Source organism: Sebastes fasciatus, chromosome 7, assembly GCF_043250625.1.
Source record: "Sebastes fasciatus isolate fSebFas1 chromosome 7, fSebFas1.pri, whole genome shotgun sequence".
NCBI classification, from domain to species: domain Eukaryota; kingdom Metazoa; phylum Chordata; class Actinopteri; order Perciformes; family Sebastidae; genus Sebastes; species Sebastes fasciatus.
In genome coordinates this window covers 33,628,142-33,650,030 of record NC_133801.1, presented here as the reverse complement: position 1 = coordinate 33,650,030, position 21,889 = coordinate 33,628,142, and the positions used below count along the sequence as shown (strand labels likewise).

The window sequence follows — 21,889 nt, the reverse complement described above, 5'->3', positions numbered from 1 at the left end:
CCGTTATGTATTTTGTCTGTGAACTCATGTCCCCAGCTGAGGCACTGTGCGCGTATATTGCCCTATTGATAATGAATAGTCCTTATTGACCATGCCGACATTGCCCACTCGTCATTACCCAGTCATATGCCCCTTTTATGACCTGTAATAATCCGTTGACAGGAATTTTAAATGACATGTGGGACATGTGCAAACGTAGTTAGACCCCCACCTAGTGGCAGCTCAAACACCCACACCCCACATCAGGAATACATGACACATTTTTTTTCTTTGGTAATGTTTAAGCTTTTTCTTGTGGACCTTTTTAGGAGGGGAAGAAGAAATTCGATAAGGAAACAGAGAAATACTACTCCACGCTTGAGAGACACCTCAACTTATCATCCAAAAAGAAGGAAGCATATCTGCAGGAGGTAAAAACCAAAACACATTTTCTGATCTTACCAACGTGTCTTTGAATAATGCTGTTTGAGTGTCTCCTAAAAAGTAAAGCCGTTGTTCGTGCGCTATTCTTTGCACACACCGTTTCCAGGTGGTGACGTATAGGCATCACCTCTCTGTCCACACACACAGGGCTCTCCCAGTTTGACCCCTGTCTTTGTTACGGCACTAACCCCGGTTTGTTTGCTCATTCCCAGGCTGACACGCAGATTGATAAGGAGAGACAACTCTTCTATGATGCGTCCCTTGAGTATGTTTTCAAAATACAAGAAGTGCAAGAAAAGAAGAAATTTGAGTTTGTTGAGCCGGTAAGAGAAGTATCAGTTTTACATATTTATGTGCTGAATGCATATTGGAGATGCAGTAACTGCTTTGCCTTTTTTTTTTTTTTTTTTTACTAAATATGTAGTTAAAAGATTAGTTTAATTGAAATAGTTGGGATGTAAAAAGATATAAAAAAAAAAATCAAATACAGCAATGATGTTTTGTGATACTGTATTGATTCTCAAAAACACTGTATCAATGTTTAATTAATAGTTTACATAAAAAGATTAACCCAGTCAGTACTTTATTTAATTTGCAAAGAGATGCACCTCTCAGTGTATGTGCCCTCTCAAAGTAGTGCTATGATGTTGGATGTTACAGGGACTACAATAAATGCAAATGCAGATCCCACTGATCTGATTGCTTAAAAAAAGACAACTTTTTTTACTCAGATTTTATGAATATGGTGGTTTGTTCTTTATACTGACAGTTTTACTAAAATTTGATTTTAAAAAATCGCAATATATCGCCAATATCGCAATATATTGAATAGAGATACGTATATTATCGCCAGATTCTTGCCAATACACAGCCCTATGAAATAGCACAGACTCTTTGTACTTACTACTGATGGAAGTGGATTTTTAAATGTCTGGCACAATCATCCATCTCTCACAGGTATATATATCTACGCCTGTATATTCCACACATTTGTCATCTTCATTACAAATTCTCTGTAATATAGTCGATCCATTTGGGGAAGGTAGTGGGTAAAATTAGATAAAGTAGTTGTTTGTCAAATCAAAAACAAGACGAAGTGCAAATGAAAGCCCCCCACCTTACAGATATGTGGAGTCATTCCTAACTTCTTTAGCAGAGAAGTTACCAGGAAACATTAACTTCTCTAGGTGTTAAATGTCTGGAAATGTGAGATGGGAGCAAAGTGAATGTTTAAAAAAACTCTCCTATTTGTTTACACCCACTGGCAGCTCAGCCACAATCCAGGCCAGAAATGTAAATCTCCAGGCCCCAGGTAGTGGTGGGAAAAATGACAAGGCTCAACCTTGCCAGTGATGAATCTGGGCACAGATAAGATGGTTCATCCTTGAACATTTGATATACCAAGCCTCATACCTCATCCCAGATATAAAATCAGTGGTTGTGTCTGAGGAATTGACTGAGAGCAGCTCTATGTTTGTGGAATCCTCCATGTTAGAGATGGGATCAGCTTTTTTCCTCCAACAATACTGCCGGTGATTTTTTTTCCCACAATGGTCAAAGATGTTTGTGTGTTATACAGAAAACAAGATCAATATCTGTCAGCCACAAAGAACTACAACTTTCTGAAACTTTCTCTTTTTGCCTGCCTCTTATGTGAAATATTCAGTGCATCAAGATGAACATAGTTCATTTTGTCAGATTTGCAAATTTTTCTACAAAGTACAATCCTGTATAAAGGTCCAGTGTGTAGGATTTAATGGCATCTAGTGGTGTGGTTGCAGATTGCAACCAACTGAGCACCCCTCAGCTCACTCCTCCCTTTTGCAAAGCTATGGTAACGCCGTTAGCCTCTCTCAGAGGCCATCCTTGTCATAATAACACTACTTTAGGAGCAACAGAAGGCAGACGGCGGCTGGCGGTATCACGGTTTTGCACTCTGCGGCTCACGTTACCGCAGTTTCACAAGTGTGTTGGAGAACTACGGTGGCCTTCAGGTAACATCAAAACGCGAAACTACTAGAACTAGAGCCAGTGTTTGGTAGGGATGTCCCGGGGAGGGCATTTTCCCACCAGTTAATAAACTCATGACAACACCGGTGTTACTGATGGCACCGGACATTTTGCAGGAAAAGATGACGCTCAATATAATGTAGAGTGCTTACTTTGATCTGTAACGTTGGATGGCTGTGTCTCTGGCCTCTCTGGTAGAGCTTTCCAGCCGATTAGACTGTAGTCAGGCTTTTAAATAGGCGTTATCAGTCGTTATAAGCCCCATAGATGTTGGTCAATAGGGGCCTACTACACCCACTAGTAGGTTTTATCATCTATTCACATGGTAGATCACGGAAAGAAGGTATAAAAGAACACAATAGTGACCTCTAGCGACCGTGGTAATTATGACAGGAGCAGAAGCGGAAGTCAGGCGCTATAGTTTTCACCCAGGAAACCGGAGTTTGCATCCCGTGTGAAACCAACAGTGTGTAGTTGTCTTTGTGTTCGTAGCTGTTTTTAGTGTTTTTCCCTAAACTTAGTATTTTTTTTTTTTTTGCCTAAACCTAAAGAAGCTGTAGTTTTGTCGCCCAAACCTAGATGTTTTTATAACATGTTAGAACATGTTGCTCGTAAGTTTCCTTTCACTTTTTCAATGTAGTGTAGTAGGCCCCTATTGACCCACATCTATGGTGCTTATATCGATTGATGGCCTGATAACAGTCGTATCGGGTGCAGCTTTCACTGTGGGGCCGCAGGTTTCCAACCTGTGCTACGCAAACCGTATGTGACCGCTCCATCCTCCGTACGCCTCATATTGCCTCATTAACATCGTGATTCCCTTGTAGGATTGAGTTTAAATCCAAAATATTGCTAAATAGGTGCTTTTGCTTTTTTGCTTTGACACCATGTCTGTCTCTCGTCCTGTGTGTGTGAAATCTGACTCCTGCTACTCTGTGTACAGATCGGACACTTTCAAATTGAGTTTGTAGCGTCCGTCGTCCAACTTTGTATCGATAACACGGCGCTGATATGCGAAAATTAACTAAATGGGTTTTATTTCTAAAAGAAAAGTAACCAACTACCGCAGCAAGCCCAGTAGAAACATGGTGGTGCAACATGGCAGATTCCGTGAAGAGGACCCGATTCTTAGTTTCTTAGGTGATTATGCACTAATGAAAACATAGTTATGAATATTATATTCCATTTCTGCTAATAGATTCCCCGAAATGTTACACACTGGCCCTTTAATAAGAAGTTAATCAGTTTTTAACTGAAAATGTAATATGTACATTATAATTAGAGTTAAAGTGGTTGAGTGTGACATTTACTCTTACAAACTGGTTGATAGCACAGAATTAAAGCAAATTGTGTACTTTTCAAGCAACAGTGTTATAATTAAATCCATGGTGGAAAGATAAAAATCACTACAGACTGGATTCCCCATGTTTTAGAGACACTGAATGCTAATTGTGTGATTACGGTCGTGATTATCGTTCTGGGTGTTCAAAATGGAACCTTTTATGTTGCATTGTACCTTTTTAAAATGTGCTCTCTCATGTGAATTAGTAATCAAGCTCCATATTAACTCAGTAAATCACCGTTAAATATTGTTCCTCTCCAGCTCCTGGCCTTTCTGCAGGGCCTGTTTACATTCTACCATGAAGGATACGAGCTGGCTCACGAGTTCGAGCCGTACAAACAGCAGCTCCAGTTCAACCTACAGAACGTAAGTCTCAACACCTCGGGGGCTGTACACAAAGGCAACCAGCCACGTAATCAGATTCTGCAGCTTATCATACCCCGATATAACAAGCAAGAGTTTTCACAAATGGATAGCTGTGTGATTAAATGAGATTCTTTGCTGCACAGAGGATCAATATTTCCAGAGCGCTGTATTGCAGGCAGTTACTGCAGGCCATTTAATGGTAGTGTCAAAAAAAAAGAAAGTTAGAATTGGGAGTAAAAGTACAGCTGCTGCCATGCCCTCTCCTTCCATCACCATGACCTCACCACTTGCAGCTTGAGGGCTCAAATTTCTCTCTGACCCAAAATGTCAGCGCCATTGCCCCGACAATTTCCACTCCGTAACCCTCTCTCCATGTCCTCAGATGCAGAGGGCTCTAATAGGAGCTGGACAAGGTGAAGCTGTCTCAGCATCTCTCTCTAGTCGGGGGATGTGAAACCGCCTCATACTGACCTTTTTGAATCCAAAAAAAGGATTCTGGGGAGCATTAACAATTGAGTCTCTGTCCCAATTTTGGATCATCTCGTGTATTCTTTCCAATATAAATGTGGTAAATTTGAATTAGATGCTGCGTCTGTATTTTCCCAAACAGTGTGCCAATGTGTTCTTTCCCCCAGGTGTTCACACGCCGTTGCACAAATGTGAGGCATTTGTCAGACGTTTGACGTTTTTCCTTTATTTGTTTCAGTGTGCTCCTTGATGCATAGGCAATATAACGGTACTTGAGATGAGAAATTGCAGAGAAAAATGCAGTTACACTAGACTTCCTCTGTTAATGCAATTATAATCCAATCCTGCATTTTCTGCGCAGACGCGAAACAACTTTGTGAGCACTAAGCAGGAAGTGGAGAAGCTGATGAAGAGGATAAGGTCTGCAGATCAGGACTATAAACCCCCAGGCCAGTGGACGATGGAAGGCTTCCTGTACGTCCAGGAGAAACGTGAGTCTTTCTAGCCGGGGCTCCCAGCCAAACACCCCCCCCCCACTCCCTCCCCACCACCACCACCACCACCTCACTTATAAGTGCATGGTTTTACATCCATCACCATAAACATGTCTTGAGTTTTCCCAGGCCTCTGAAGAGGAGATCCTCTCACACAGAGCTCATAATTCATCCTGTTTACCGATTCACTTTGATGTGCTCTCAAACACAAGGGGGGGGGGAGATACGCAAATGGTAGATTTCTATCAGCAGTGATAAACAACATTTGATTCATCACGCTTTAATTGCAAATTGATTTTCAGAAGTCTTTCCAGAAGCCTGTGTTTCAGAGATGAAATATTTTGTCCAGAGCACTCTTTTCTTCATTTTCCGTCCCAGGTCCCCTGGGATGCACTTGGACGCGTCACTACTGCACATATGAGAAAGGCAGCAAGACCTTCAGCATGAGCAACACTGAAAACAAATCGGCCGGGAAACAGGTAATTTTAGTTCAGTTTAGTAGCACATACAAAATGATACAAAGCTGAGAAAAGACTAAGCAAATATAATCTGTGTGGGTGAAACAAAGAACTCCCTTGAGGCTTATAAGAATGTCTCGACCCAGAGGGGAAAAAAGAAAAAAAAAAAAGATGACAGGACTGCGACTTGGGAACAGAAAACGAAAGACTTGTTAACTCAAGGCGGACAAAAACGGTTCAAAGATAACAAAATCTACAAATAACAAGAAAGGAATGAACTAGGGAATGAAAATAACCTTTTAACAGAGAAAGTTTGGGTGTTTTTGTAGACGATCAACTGAACGGATTTGCTTCATTTGCACTTACAAATGAGTGAAAAACTTCATGAGACCAAATAGTCCAAGTTATGATGATGTCATACTTTGTGTGTTAGATCAACAAGCCACCACCATCATATAAGTATTTTGCATTTACTAATAGGATGATTGTATTCATGTTTTTAGACTTGTATAAACAAAGTTAACGTGATAATAACGCCACTAATTTCTTTAACGCATCAACGCAACTTGCGTTTTTTAGGTTGTAGCGGGCAGTTTTATAGATTAAGTGAAGATACTGGCATCACATGAAACTAGAAAAACCTCAGGAATCCATTGGTACCAACAATGTCATACTGGCTTGTTGAGAAGGAGGCTAAATAACGCTCTAAACTTATGCTAAATTTTAGCGAGGAAAAACTGTCATGGCCATTTTCAAAGGGGTCCCTTGACATCTGACCTCAAGATATGTGAATGAAAATGGGTACCCACGAGTCTCCCCTTTACAGACATGCCCACTTTATGATAATCACATGCAGTTTGGGGCAAGTCATAGTCAAGTCAGCACACTGACACACTGACAGCTGTTGTTGCCTGTTGGGCTGCAGTTTGCCATGTTATGATTTCAGCAATTTTCAAAAATATGTACATATACTGAATTTTCATAAAGCAAGCATATTTGCCCACTCCCATGTTGATACGAGTATTAAATACTTGACAAATTTCCCTTTAAGGTACATTTTGAAAAAATAACAAATGTGTGATTAACTTGCGATTAATGGTGATTAAATATTTGAATCGACTGACATCCCTAGTATAAACCTGTGCAAGGGAAGAATAGAAGAGGAAGGCTTCACGCATGCATTCAAATTTCTGTCATTTTTTCATTTAAATTTATATTTATTAATGTACGGTATGTTTATTTTTAGAATGGTCTCGTCCTGAACCAGCCGGAGATGTTCAAGCTCAAGTCCTGCATTCGGAGGAAAACGGACTCCATCGACAAGCGTTTCTGCTTCGATATCGAAGTGGTGGAGAGGTCTGTGATTGTCTGAATCATCTACATGTTCCCAAAAATGTCTTACCACTTACATGGACTGAAAACATACTCAAAACATGATAATTATTAACACCATTACCAACGCCTCTAGCATGTTGACATTTGTTTTCCATCACTAATTAGAACTTGTATTATTGGAAATGAGTTAGCTTTTTAGCACTTCTCGTTCCCTCGTCTGGAAGTTAATGGATTTTTAGTTAGATGCCTGAAAGAAGGTCTGTGGTTAACACAAGCTGAAGAGATTTCAGCATTCTACAATATAAAATGCATCAGTAAATATCCCATTCGTGAATTTGATAACGTTTGTTTGAGTTTATTTTCTGCAATAATCCAAAATCCAATGGAATAATCCCATTGGCTTTTTGTCGAGGGAACCAGGGCGATGTTAAATTCCTGGTTGGCCTACAAAAATACGTCATCCCTAACTCTATATAGCCTACTATATAATGTACTGCCTTCTGGTAAAATGGTGTAAATAATAATAGTTGCTTTATTAATTATACATCTTAAAGTTAACAGTAAGTGGAATTTTAGGCTGAACAGGTTTTTTGCATATTAGTGGCATATTAAATAAAAATATTAAAGCAAAAGTCTCCCCCATAGAAACAGTAATTAATTCATGTAAGACTCACAAATAGTTTTTAAAACTAACCTGTTTAAAGATTTAGGAAGCGCATGTGGGATTTTTTTGTTCTCATGCATTCAGTGTTCTATTGAACCCAATTGATACTGGCAATTAACCTAGATTATCATGGGAGTACTCAGCATCGCAAGAGCCGCTCAGGTTTGATTAACATCTTCAAAGACTCCCCGTGTACCAGATGTTTTCAGCTCTGTTTGTCTCCTGCATGTTCCTCAAGTCCTCTCCCCTCCCCCAGCTCTTTGTTTGTTGTATGTCCACAACATCGATATTTTTCTCTATTGTTTTGAACCCATTCCGTCTCTTCTCTGTGTTCATGTCGATGTAGAAATGACATCTGTCGTGGAACTCTTTTCAGACCGCTTCAGTTTTTCTGTAAAGTCCGGTATGTGAACTGACCAGTGCTGCCCTCTCAGAGCAGAGTTGCATGTGCTGCATGTGTGCTGCTAATTGTTTCATTCACTCCAATTTTCAAAACTTTCTAATGAGATACTGTTTCCTTCTTAGCACTTCACAAAATCACTAGGTCAATACGGGCTTAAGGACACAGACATATTCTTAAATGATTTCTACTTGTCTGCAATTACTCAAATAACACATTGATTTACGTCACTCGGAGAATCAATTGATAATTTTCTCTCTCTTTATAAATCTTTGAGCTGTATGGGAACATTCATAAGTGATTCGTTTTTAATGTGGTGCTGGGGAATAGGATAGGAGATTGGCCAAAGATCAAACACCTTCACGTCGGCTGCCCGCTGATGAACAGCGGCTGAATTGATGAAGTCAGACGTTACGAGAGCTTGATATGAGCTCATTATCGTAATGTGTACCTCGGAACATAGCGCTAGCTCATCACTGTGCATTATTGTTGCACAGCACCAGCAGGGCCAGCACACACTGCTCACCCTTGGCGATTGTTGCTGAGCACGGACAATAACTGCAGTTTATTTGCAGGACAACTCATTTATCATAAACGGCGATGCCCCCAAGGTGCTTGTTCCAACCACAAGGACAATGTGGGCCAAGCTCCAGTCGGCTTCAAGCTCATCCATTCATCCTCATTATAATAAACATGCTGTTACACCTATAGCCCCGCCAGACTCAGGCCAACCATCTCAGAACCTCCTTTTTACAGCGTTGGTTCACATAAATTACTTCAGGGGTATTCAGCCATGCAAATAGTTTTATTTTATATACCCAGTTGTACCTAATGAATAGAAGTTAATTTATGGTGCTCATAGCAATGAAAAAATGTTATTAAATAAATTCACCCGCAACGTGTCTTTCTCGAAAGAGTATCCCCACCGTCAACAGTTTTCATAACAGAAAGTTCTTCCAAAGAAAACTGATAACACAGGGTCACTGTTTCAGGAAAGGTGTTGCTGTTGAATCTTTTAAAGGGGACATATCATGAAAAACTCATATTTCCAGAGCTTGAGCTCATACATATGAGTAAGTGGAGTGTCTACCAACCCATAAACTGTGAAACAAGACAACCCGGTCAGATTTTTGTGGGCTGTCTAGATCAGAAAACATGTGATTCAACAGCCATTAGGATTTGACTCCCCCTTCCTATGTCACATGCAGCCTCATTAGAATATATCGCCCACAGCTTGAGAACTACCTTTTGTAAAGGTGCACCATGTTTTTCTCGCAACCCAATCAGAGCAGACTGGGCTTTTTCGGAGAGAGACAGGCGCTAAAACAGAGCGTTTCAGACAGAGGGTGAATACAGGGTATATGTCTGGACCGTGTACGCTCAGTCTGTGAATTTGTGGCTAAATTATTAGACAAATAGTCAGTGGTCATGTTTATAATGTTAAATCCAGCGGTACATGTCCACCAGGTCTGGAGAGGACACTAGGGGACGCGCTGCTCCACTCAACTGGCTGTTCAAGCGGTGACGTACCCTCTCGTGGAATGCACCTGATTGGTTCCTGGTTTTCTGCTCGCCGTTTCAAACAGATTTACCGTTTCAAACATGCCGGCCTGCTCGTAAACTTTCTGTTATTCCGACTAAACAGTCCACCAAAATCTACTTCTGAGAAACATTTTAAAGAGAGAAATGGGCAATGCCACTGCTGAATCTAGTTTCATTTTCGATGATCGGTGAAATCGGTGTAACTTCATCACTCAGTCAGTCAGTCAGTGACTTTACATTAAACCATGTAAACGTGTTCTAGTAGAAACCCAAAATAAGTAGTACGAGCCTGGAAGTGAGCATGATATGTCCCGTTTAAATGCTGTGTTGTGAGCATCACAAATGAAATTCCTTCCAAATATCCACTGTATTGGAGGCATTGATATCAAAACTTCGTCAAATTAATCCAAAAACCATCTGCATGGCGAGAGACCACTAGAGGTAACATTAAAAATGACTAATTACCCGTTAATCGCAACACATGCAACTTGACATGGCTCCATGCTAGTACTAACTATCACTACTGGGTGGGGTATGTTTTTGTTTGCCAGTATCATCAGATCATGTTAGCAGTGCTGTGTATCAACTGCACACAATGCTGAGCAGTTTTTAAGCTATGTAGCACATAGTAAGGCGATACACGAGAGCTGCTGTGCCGTATAGAACACATATGATGTGAAGGTGTGTGCATGTTGGGTGCAAAAAAACAAACAAACAAATCACTCTAATATCAAGCACATGTAGCATTTAATTGGGAGCGGAATGTGAAGCACCGAGCCAACCGAGGGGCACAGTTTGAAGTCAAGCATTTGCACATGAGCTATTTTAGTCGCACTAGTCCTTTTATAGTGGTCTCAGCCAATGTAAACAAGGTCTGTCCAGGGGCCCCAAGGCAATGAGATCAGACTGAGAGCAGCTTTTTCTCTGAAACCTTTCCAGGCATGGCGTTATGACACTGCAGGCGCTGTCAGAGCCCAACAGAAGATTGTGGCTGGAGGCCATGGATGGCAAGGAGCCGGTAAGGAACTCTGCCTGTTTGACTTTGAAATCTAAAATTTTTTTTTAGGCTGGCTGCTGTTTTGGCCAGAATGTTTTTTTAAGTTGATTGTTTGACAAGAAAACTGAATTATGTGTCACTGGCACCCTCTTCTGGTGGGTTCAGGTTAACTCTTTTTAAGAAACCATGACCTCACCGTCCACTTGTGCTAATAATAGGACAGTCCACTTGGAAAACTGTGTGACATAATTCTCTTCTTCTGGGATTTTGAGCAATTTTATCCAGAGCGTTCCTTAACTTATTGGTGACTTTTGTAATACTTCCTTTAGATATACAACCTGCCAGCCATATTAAGCAAAAAGGAAGAGAGTAAGTGTGATTTTTTTTTATCTTTCCAACTTCCCTTTCATCATCGAAATGCATAAATTTAGCTTTAAAGAAACCTTGGAATAAAATCACACACACATATATCAAACACATGCATTGTTATCTATAGCCATCTCTGTTCATTAACACAATTACTTGACATACACCCACGCAGCTGACATACAGCGGAGCCTTCCAGCACGCGGGTTGTGTCTTATTAGTAAGACACAAGCATAGGGGGGAGAGCTTGTTATTCCTGCGTGATGCGCGGTTAACCCAAGCGGTAATTGATGTGTCAACTCTATTCTCGGGTTGTTTTACAGCATTTCTTAATGAGGCGGGCTTTAACTTCGTAAGGAAATGCATTGACCTGGTGGAGATTAGAGGTGAGCCGTTTAAATCTCTCAGCTTTCATCTGTCCAATGACTTGAGTGCAGCCTGGTTGTTGTGATTATGAATAACAATGCGCTTCATTCATTATGTGGACATGACAACACGTCGCATTTGCACGAGTCTTAACTAAACAGAAAAAATCTTTGTTCCTTCTTTCTTAATTTTCTTTTTCATTACCACACAGGCATAAATACAATGGGACTGTACAGAATTGGAGGGGTGAACTCCAAAGTACAGAAGCTGATGACCACAGTCTTTTGTAAGTAGCCTTAAAATCTGAAAAAAATAAATATATTTTCTCACTCACAACTCAGTAGATAGAAACTAAAATGTTCAAAGGAACTGGAGCCAGAATTTAAAGTATTATCATCAAGCTTTGAATAATGTTTTTTTCTGTTTAGAGTAGTTCTTTGTACTGTATATCCAGTATTAAATGACATTTGTATATGCCATGTAGCAAAACTAACACAAATAGATACTTCTGGCATTTCTAAATGCCTGATTTCTCTTTCTATAGCATTTAAAGCTCTAGTACAGTGATTCTCAAAGTGGGGTCCGGAGGGCCCCCGGGGGGTCCGTGGCAATCTGTCAGGGGGCCCACAAAATAATTAGCTATGAATTATAAACTTATGCTGTATCATTAAAAAGTGTATATCTACATACCGGGACCATTTGCACCAATAAAACAAGCATACTGTGTCCATTACTTCCACCCACGTTAGCTTTGGGCCAATAGAAACTCTGATATGATTGTGACACACAGCAATAAGTTCACTATTTTTAAGTTGAAGCACTTACTGAAAGTCTGCTTTAGACTGGTAAGTTTAAATGTCTGGATGTATTAGGACTGTGCCAGTCCTGCTACTGTTCATTTTCTGAACGTTTTTAAGATGAATTACTTGAAATATAGGTTATAAATGCTGTCAAGTTGAGTCCAAATGCAATTTGAATAAAACAACCCACTGTTTAAAAGGTATAAGTGGTATTAACATGATTCAAATTGAAATGTGTTTCTGTTTATCACTATCAATAGGCTGAAAAGCTTTAGAATACAAATAGTTCCAATGACATCTCAGAGTATAGTAAGCATTATGCTTAATCTGTGTTATAATTATGATGGGGGGTCTTTGGAAAATTGTCTCTCCTGTAAGGGGACCCTGGCCCCCAAAAAATTTGATAACCCCTGCTCTAGTGTATGAACAGCTCATTTTTGACATTCACCTCAAGTTGAATCTAAAGCTTTAGCAAACCCAATGTGAGCCTGCAGAGTGAGGAAAGAGGTCCTCCTTGTGGTGTGACAGTGTAACAGCCATCTGGTCCCATATTACATTGTCATTACCTTTATTAGATGACCCCGAGGTAATCCTGTTTGCATGTATTTCATACATTTGAACAGGAAATGTCTAAATTAAATTCTCGATCTCCATCCGTGAAACACCTCACTTGTATACATTTATTTCCGGTTCTCCTCTTGAGTCTCTCTGAACAAGAAGACAGACCGTATTTATAATGCTCATTTAAGCAGCCTGTCGCTGTGGTGCTATAAAAAATTTAAAATGTGTTTCCAATAGCATCCAAGGCATCTGTGGATATGGACCTGGATCCGGAGACGTGGGACAACAAAACCATCACCAGCGGCCTGAAGAATTACCTCAGGTCAGCTCGCCCCGCCGGCTGCCTGTCCTGAGCTTTCAGGAGCCATCATTATCTCCATAATGCCTCTTTCAAACCTCCCTGGTGTTAGTCATGCATTCTGCGCTGCCAGCCACTCACAAAGGAAGGTGGCAGCATTCAAAGGACCCATGTCACTCAGGAAATAAATGCCAACTGTTCTCTTTACTCACCAGGTGCCTCTCTGAGCCGCTAATGACCTTCAAGCTCCACAAAGATTTTATCATGGCTGTCAGTAAGTTCTGAAAAGTTACTATAATAGCTGTAGTTAGTTATTATATAACATATATTTGACCATTTATCATTTTATTATTATACATGAAAGAGAGATTATTGGTCAGATTGAATACATTCACCACTAATGAAGCATGCACATCTGTTTACTGTAGAAAATTCTGTTTTTAACGGGGACCTATTATGCTTATTTTCAGGTTCATATTTGTATTTTTGGTTTCTACTAAATCATGTTTACGAGCTTTAATGTTCAAACCCCCACCCCAGCTGGCCCACTGTTATGATTGGTCAACCAAGCCAAACTTTTCGGACTCCGCTACTGCTCCGCTTGAATTAGCTTTGTTTGAGGGTGTGCTTAACTAGCCGCTAGTGTTACTTGGTGACATCCCCACGTTACGGAAGAAGAGGCAGGACTTCAATCAAGGTCTTTCAGGCAGTTCAGGAGCAGCGTTTCTGCGGGGGGAGAGGAACTCCCTTTGGTGTGGACTTTGGGCTTTGTAACTTTGCAGATCTTTTACATGCACAAAAAATATATAACACACTAAAGGAAAGGGGAAAAGCACAAAAGCATAATAGGTACCCTTTAATCAAGGATGGGTTAATTGTATTTGTGCCAGAAGATTTTGAGCAGATTGAATTTGTCTCACATCACTGTCAATTTGCATTTAACCTTTTAAAGGGGAACTGAGTTTGAACTGAGCTGCATGTCAAATTTATTCATTTAAATAATGAGATAGCTTTGTGGGCACTATACACCCAGACCCAAACAGCGGGAAAATCAAATAAGCAAAGACTGAACCAATTAAACAGTTTCCATCTCTGAAAATGGCTACATGCCATGTGCATCACACAGCTCTCGTGTCATTTTAAATTAGTTTAATCGCAACTCAATAGCTTTTTTTTCTATACCTCTGGATATATTGTCTAAAGTTGAATGTGTAGAACTGATTTTCAAGGAGAGGTCAACATGCACGTTCTCCCTCCAACGTGTACTTATCCAAATAAAAAAATTACTTGCTCCCGCACACACTTTTCTCTGCTTTATTAGTCAACGTTTCGGTCACCAAAAACCATTAAGACGATGAAATGGTGGTGTGTGTTCTTTTAAAAACCACCAAAACGATGTGATTGGATGATTGGAAGTGTCTGCCATCCCTATTGGTTGAGGAAGTGACATCATCACATATCCATTGCACCATGAAAAATATAGGAAGAGGAGAAAAGAGCTATACATGTCAGACAAAGAACATCAAACATGCATCGCTATTAGTCACCACAATTTTAAGTATAATTTTTCTATTTATATACATGAAACGCAAGTTCAATTTGATATATCTAATGTTAAAAGTTGAGATATATATATATATATATATATATGCATTAACATTGTAACATTGGCCAGACATTACCATGTCCATAGAGAGCTGCAGGGATGACATATTTTTGTTTTTCCAACCAGGAAGTTAGCATCGCCGTGGTTCCCTCGACAAAAAGCCAATGGGATTTTCCCATTGGATTTTGGATTATTGCAGAAAATAAGATCTGCTGCAAAGTGTTTATGATACTTAGATGTTCTGTTCAGCAAGATAATCGCCACAAATGAACACCACTTTTACGATTTTTGAAGCATAAAGGCAATCGTCAGAAGTTAAAATCTAAAGTTAGGCTATAAATGAACACCACACCACGGTTGCATGACTTCTCGTCGCCACCACTAAGCTAAAGGCGGACTAGTGTTTGGCGTGATGACGTTTAGTAGTCTCGTTTAGCCACTTTTTAAGACATATAAAAGCTTCAAAATTCACAAGTTGGATATTTACTGACACATTTCATGTCCTAGATCAAAACGTTAAAATCTCTTCAGGTTGTGTTAACCACACACATTATTTCTAACTAACAACCCGTTGATTTCCACACGAGGGAACCTGCTATAACGCTAACTCATTTCCGGGTTTCAGGACTCATCCCTGCACCACTCTATATAGTAATTACAATAGAATAATCTGTTACTCTGATCACACTCTGATCCAATACTTATTGGACAGATTTAAAATATTATCATTCTTAAAGTCAATAATTGTCACATAATTGACATTTTTCTGTGTTAGTTTATGAGCCTCTTGATCATTTTCTATCCATTTGCCTTTCCTCAGAGTCAGACGACCAGAACTACAGGGTGTGTGCTGTCCACGCTTTGGTTCACAAGCTGCCCGAGAGGAACAAGGAAATGCTGGAGCTACTAATAAAACACCTCGTCACGTACGTATTCCTGTAATGAATCAGTTACACTGCAGCCTTGGAAAAAAAAATAACAGCACCTATGAGAGAAGATAACAATTGCTGAGATTGATTTAAATTGTCTTCACAGTTCTGGGACACGTTAACGCATTTGTAGGTGTTTTTCTTACACTGTCAGTAGCTGTTAGAGAACAAAACTATCAGTTTTGTTCTCTAACAGCTAGAACAGCATCTTCTCTATACCTGCAGAGTTTCCACACAAAGCCAGCACAACCTGATGACAGTGTCCAACCTGGGTGTCATCTTCGGGCCCACCCTGATGCGCTCACAAGAGGAAACTGTGGCCGCCATGATGAACATCAAGTTTCAGAACATTGTGATGGAAATCCTTATCGAGAACTTCAACAAGGTGAGTCATTGTTTGGCTTTGAGCGTACAGTATGCTTGTAGATTTACCTGCACCATTTAACCAATTCTTTGTACATTGAATTTGTACTTTATAGGTATTGTATTACAAAGTTCACACTACCATTGCTCCTACACAAGCTGTGCCATATTCCTGAGAACCAATTTATGGGCTGATGATGTGCAATTTTTTAAATGTTTGACAAAAAGCATGACACTGCATACAGGTGAGCAATATGGATACAAGTAGCTTTTATTATGCAATTTGATATTGCATTATTGATATACCGTATATCTTGATATTTTACATTGTCTGGAAATTAAATTGAGAAATGGTTTATAGTTCAAATAATCCAGTTTGAGTGTAGATACATGCATAGTTGTATTATACCTCTCAGCCAGGTGGCCACCACCAGGTCTGAGAAGTGAAGCCAATGCTGAAGTGCCTTAAACTTGCATTGTCGCTAACAGCCAGCAGGGGGCGACTCCTCTGGTTGCAAAAAGAAGTCTGATTGTATAGAAGTCTATGAGAAAATGAGTCTACTTCTCACTTGATTTATTACCTCAGTAAACATGAGTTTATGGTCTCAATCACTAGTTTCAAGTCTTCTTCAATACAGCATGATGTTCATTTAGTAAATTATGGTTCCATTTAGAGTCAAATAGACCATAAAGCAGGGGATGCTATAGGGCGTGGCTACCTTGTGATTGACAGGTCGCTACCACGGCGTTGTCTGGTCTGGGAGTTGTCCGTGTTTTCATCTTAGAACTTTAACCCTTTCACAGTGTGTTTTCACTTCATGAGAGTTAGTTGTAATATTTTGGCCCCCTAAAAATGTCTTATTTAGTGTTCGGTTGCACTTAGCTCCACCCTCTCGTGTCACTTCTGGTTCCAAAAAAAACAAAAAACAATTGGGCTGTGTATTGGCAAGAATCTGGTGATACGATACGAATAACGACATAGGGGTAATGATTCAATATATTTCGATATATTGTGATACCGTGAGCAAGGTGATATATTGCGATATTTTAAATTTAATTTTAGGAAAACTGTCATAGTATAAAGGAGACACCAGATATAAACCATTTTAGAATAGGCAAAAATAACACATTTATACTGCATGCAAAAAACTGCATTGTTTTTGCCCCAAACTGCATGTGATTTGCATAAAGTGGGCACGTCTGTAAAGGGGAGACCTGTGGGTACCCAAATAATCCATTTTCATTCACATATATTGAGGTCAGAGGTCAAGGGACCCCTTTGAAAATGCTATGCCAGTTTTTCCTCGCCATGATTTTGCGTAATTTTGGAGCGTCATTTAACCTTTTTCGCGACAAGTAGTTAGTATGACATGGTTGGTACCAATGGATTCCTTAGTTTTTTTTTGTTTTATATGATGCCATTATCTTCACTCTAGCTTTAAAACTGCCTCCAAACCTCCAAAAGAACGAATAGCGGCCGAGCCCGACAGCGCTCAGACAGATTTTTAAGAGGTTAATTAAAAATCTATAGTGTTTTGGAGAATCAATACAGTATCGCACAACATAATATCGCAATACTGAAAAAATTCTTGTCTCAAGGTTTGGATCCTCATTTTCATCCAACTCTACACTAGATAGTGAGAATCTTCATCTAAACTTTTTTTAACAAAAACAATTGAAATAGCAGTCTGTATCGGTGAGGAATAACACAGATAGTGTAGTAATCAGTGCTCCTCTCTGGACCTCCAGATCTTCCATCAGCCTCCGGACCCCAATGTGCCCCTGCCCCAACCGCAGAGCCGGCCTGGCTCTCGCAGGAGCAGGGCCATCTGTCTGTCCACGGGGCCCAGGAAGCCCCGCAGCCTCTACACCCCTACACTGTGCCTGGCAGATGCAGAAAGTGAGTACCACAGCAGTGATTCCTGCCACAGGTCATCATAACACAATTGGTGGCCTTTAATATCTCTGAATATTTCGGAAAGATTCACCTCATATTAGCTGTTTTTTCAAATATTTTTAAATGGAAAGCCAGTATAGCTTCCAGATGAATGTTATTTCTTGAGAGAAAAATCATTTTCTGTAAGCCATAAAGTAAGCACTGACTCAGCAGGTTTTAATGAGGGCCTTGTATGCCTCTCCTCTGGTCCCTGCATAGGTGACACTTTCAGCAGCAGTCCAAGCAGCACCCCCATGGGCAGCATGGAGTCTTTGTCCTCCCACTCTTCTGAGCAGAACAGCTCCTCCAAAACTGCTTCCTCCGCTCAGGTCAAGGACAAGTCGCTCCTGGACCTCCGCCGAACGCCATCGCAGCTCTCGAATGGCCCCAGGAGCGCCGTGTGTGTCAGCAGCCCAGAGTCCAGCTCCAGGGAGGACACGGCGCGTACAGACGGAGAGTCAGAGGACGCCCTCAGCCTGTCCTCGGTCAGCACCGCACCCAGGCTATCTCTTGCCCCCAAAAAAGCCCCGCACTGCCGCATTGACCTCAGGCCAGCACCGCTGAACCGCTCAGCTGGTCCCTCTCTGAAATCACTGCATATATCTGAAGGTAGGATCATCGTCAAGTAGTGCCAGTTTAAGCTCGTCTGATATTGATTTTGTTTCCGTTGCAGTAATGAAGTGAAAAGGAACCACATGTCATTTTCAGGACAGAATTCATAAACTAGGTAGTTATATTGTCATAAGTTATTCCTCCAGGACTTAATACTTCCAAAGACACACAGAACTATCTTGACTTAAGCACAATTTAAACAGCAGTGGTGAAATATCATTTACACGACTCATTCCAGTTACTTGGTGCAGTGTGTGAGCTTTCAGTGTCAAACTTTAATGCCTTTGTGTCATTTACGAGGACACATATTATTTGTACGTCTCCCTCAAGGCCACAGGAGCTGCTCTGGATCTGTCCAAAGTCTGTCAACACTGGAGCCCAATGAGAGTTTAAAGCCTACAGCGCAGCCGGACCTTCCTCCAAAACAAGTGATCCGCTACAGGATGGACACCTCAGTCAGCAACGGCTACCAAAGACCCGGCTCAGTGTAATGGGTTTTTAAAAAGCTAATCATTTTTGCTCATTATAGCCTTCCACCTACTAATGATACTAATGCTGATGATATCAGCTGCAGTGTAATGCCATCTATGACATCTTATCTTGTGAACATTGTATTCATTATTACTCATCTAAAAAAAAAAAAACAGCACTGAAACTGCTCCATTGTCTTGTGAGACAGAAGGAAACGGATGAGTAGTTATCTGTTAAAGGTCCAGTGTGTAGGATCTGGTGGTATCTAGCGGTGAGGTGAGGTGAGGAGATTGCAGCCAACTGAAGCTTCTCCCGTGTGCCAAGCGTGTTGGAGAGCTACGGCGGCCGACATGAATGTCCTTCTCTTGAGCCAGTTGTTGGAAGAGTATAGCGTAGGTCATGTGTGTACGTGGAAAGTGAGTGGTGAAGCAAGAGAGAGAGAGCGGCGGCGACGGGAGCGAGTAACGTTATCGACTCCGGCCCAAGCAGGAGAAGTTCACAGTGTTTGGTTTGTCCGTTCTGGGCTACCGTAGAAAAATGGCGGTGCAACATTGCGGACTCCGTGGAGAGGACCCGCTCCCTATGTAGATATAGACGGCTCATTCTAAGGTAACAAAAACACAATGATTCTTATTATCAGGTGATTATACACTAAAGAAAACATACTTATTAATATTATATTCCATTTCTGCCAATAAATCCCCCTGATTGTTTCACACTGGTCTTTTAAAGCTGCAGTCAGGAACTTTGAGCAAATATGATGAAAAAAATATATTTTCATAAAACTGTCACTATATCTTGACAGAAGGAAGCGCATGAGACAGATAATCTGTGAAAAAAAACATGTTCCTCTGTGTCCTCCTAGTGCTCTTAATGGTATATGCATGTTTTCACCGCGGCCAAACCAAAACAACCAATGAGAGCCGAGGATTCTCTACTATTCTATGAGAAAGGTTGTGACCCTACCGCCATGTTGAAAACAATCAAGCCAAAACCAAGCACCACGTACCGGCCGGAGCAAACTTTCTCATTTTACAGCTGAACGGTACACTACATGATGTTTCTGAAAACATTTGAGAAGAGAAATAGGCATTAAAGTAACAGAATATTGATTCATATTTGATCAGCGCTGCCTAGTTTGACCGTTTGATCGGATCTCCACGGCTCTGATTGGTTGTTTTCCTTTGGCGCTCTGAAATCTTGCAAATGCATTAGGAGCACTAAGAAGACAAAGAGGAACTTGATTTTTTTTTCCACAGATTATCTGTTCATGCATTATTGACAGGATAAAGTGACAGTTTTATTTATCATATTTGCTCAGTTACCCACTTCAGCTAAAGCAAAAACACCAAATCAATGGTGCCCAGCTCTCAAATGTGAGGATTTGCTGCGTTTTATATCGTTATAAATCTAATTCATATATTGGGTTTTGAACTGTTGGTCTGAAAAAACAAGTGATTTAAAGCTGTTATCGTGGCTTTAGGAAAACATTTTCACTATTTTCTGATATTTTGTAGGCAAAATGATTAATTGATTATTCAAAAACAACCACAGACAAATCAATTAATAATGAAAATAACCATTGTTTGTTGTCCTCTGGTACCTCTGATAGTTTTGCAGATATACAGTATATATAAGGGCAATTATGTGCATGTCTGCCCCTACAAAATAGCTGCAAGTAAATAAGGCTGGAGGACAGTAGTCGAGCAGCCTTTCTGTCTGTCCTCTTCCCTGTCTCTGTCTCTCCCCTCTGAGTCGTCAGCCTCCTCCTCCGTCTGTTTATGAGTGTTGAGCATTGCAAGGTCTCTGAGATCAGATGAGTATGTGTTGGTAGATTTATGTCTTCTCCTCTCTGGTGGGAGAGCTGCCTTTAATTACGCTCTGCCTGCTCCGGGGTTGATGTGACCCAGCAGCAGTCTGCACTCCTTCTCCAGGGACAAATAGGTTGTTCGACTTGTCATGTCTGAGAAGCGAGTCGCACACACGGTCTCTCAAGTAGTTTCCTTGTATAGCACCCACACCAGCTTGCTCTATGGCTCTCCTGTCCCCCTTGACTCTGAGGTTGGTGCGCAGCAGGGTCAAGTGCAGCCTTGTTATATAGTTAAACTCAATTCAGTACCGCGCTGGAGCCGGGTCCGCCCGGAGGAAGGAAACCTCCCGTATTGTGTCGTTACGCTTTTGACCTCATTCTAAACAATGAAGAACGCGGGCAAGAGCCAAGAGAAAGTTGAAAGACTTGTTTTTGTTTAGGTTTCACTCTGAGGCAGCATTGCTGATTGATAGACATATCCAAATAGTATTTTACTTTATTATGTAATCACAGGACATAATTTGTCTTTGGATGACATCATTTACCAAACACATCAGCTGTTTAGTTTATCCTCTATATACAAGTGGACTGAACACTATTGTTTTTTTCATATTGTTTCAGGGTCGCTGCCAGAGCGCTGCTTTTTGAAAATGCCTCTTCCTCACAGTCGGTTCCAGTCGGAAGGTGCTGCACACGACACCATCTGCAACAGTTTTAATTATTCCCACTCCCATCTCTTCACATCTGCCGTGACATTGCCTGTTTTTTTTGTTTGTCTTTATAGAGATGCCAAGGCGATGTATTCCTGCGAGGCAGAGCACAGCCACGAGCTTAGCTTCCCCCAGGGGGCGCACTTCTCAAACGGTAAGCAGTGCCAATGCAAAGCAAACACTATATGCTTCAGTTACTTTGCTGCAGAAGTGCCCCCAACCATAGACACATATATACATAGAAGCCCGTTGCTGCGATAATAAACACGGGCGCCATTTTGGACAGGGCAAGACTGGCCTGTAACCCTATACAAGTGAATGGGGGTGCTGCCGTTTTTCTGCTTAAAAAACACTGCAACGTCTACATTTCTCAACCGATTTCAATGAGTCCTTTTTTCATTCAAATGTTTATGATCTATGTGGAGTAGAAAAATAAAGTTCTGTCTCCAGTTACTTAGAATCTCGATAGTTAAGCTATAATCGCTGCTGGACACTCAGGTGATGAGTGTGTACCGTAGGCTTAACATTACATGAATTGAATTACTTACGTGATAGCTTTTTT

General features: G+C 40.8%; 1 protein-coding gene across 2 annotated transcripts in view; it reads left to right on the top strand.

Moving 5' to 3' along the window:
* Window positions 1-21,889, top strand: part of arhgap42b (Rho GTPase activating protein 42b) — an 87,229-nt gene that overhangs the window by 61,086 nt on the left and 4,254 nt on the right. The window contains exons 5-24 of one of the 2 annotated variants that reach the window (XM_074640438.1): window positions 309-410; window positions 636-746; window positions 4,037-4,141; window positions 4,971-5,100; window positions 5,482-5,582; window positions 6,808-6,917; window positions 7,907-7,963; window positions 10,442-10,520; window positions 10,829-10,868; window positions 11,189-11,251; window positions 11,443-11,517; window positions 12,830-12,914; window positions 13,106-13,164; window positions 15,317-15,422; window positions 15,651-15,810; window positions 17,538-17,688; window positions 17,944-18,333; window positions 18,667-18,823; window positions 21,239-21,301; window positions 21,402-21,481. In XM_074640438.1, the coding sequence (XP_074496539.1) occupies window positions 309-410; window positions 636-746; window positions 4,037-4,141; window positions 4,971-5,100; window positions 5,482-5,582; window positions 6,808-6,917; window positions 7,907-7,963; window positions 10,442-10,520; window positions 10,829-10,868; window positions 11,189-11,251; window positions 11,443-11,517; window positions 12,830-12,914; window positions 13,106-13,164; window positions 15,317-15,422; window positions 15,651-15,810; window positions 17,538-17,688; window positions 17,944-18,333; window positions 18,667-18,823; window positions 21,239-21,301; window positions 21,402-21,481 (2,224 nt within the window). The remainder of the gene's footprint in view (window positions 1-308; window positions 411-635; window positions 747-4,036; window positions 4,142-4,970; window positions 5,101-5,481; window positions 5,583-6,807; window positions 6,918-7,906; window positions 7,964-10,441; window positions 10,521-10,828; window positions 10,869-11,188; window positions 11,252-11,442; window positions 11,518-12,829; window positions 12,915-13,105; window positions 13,165-15,316; window positions 15,423-15,650; window positions 15,811-17,537; window positions 17,689-17,943; window positions 18,334-18,666; window positions 18,824-21,238; window positions 21,302-21,401; window positions 21,482-21,889) is intronic. The other variant, XM_074640440.1, reaches the window with a different exon arrangement.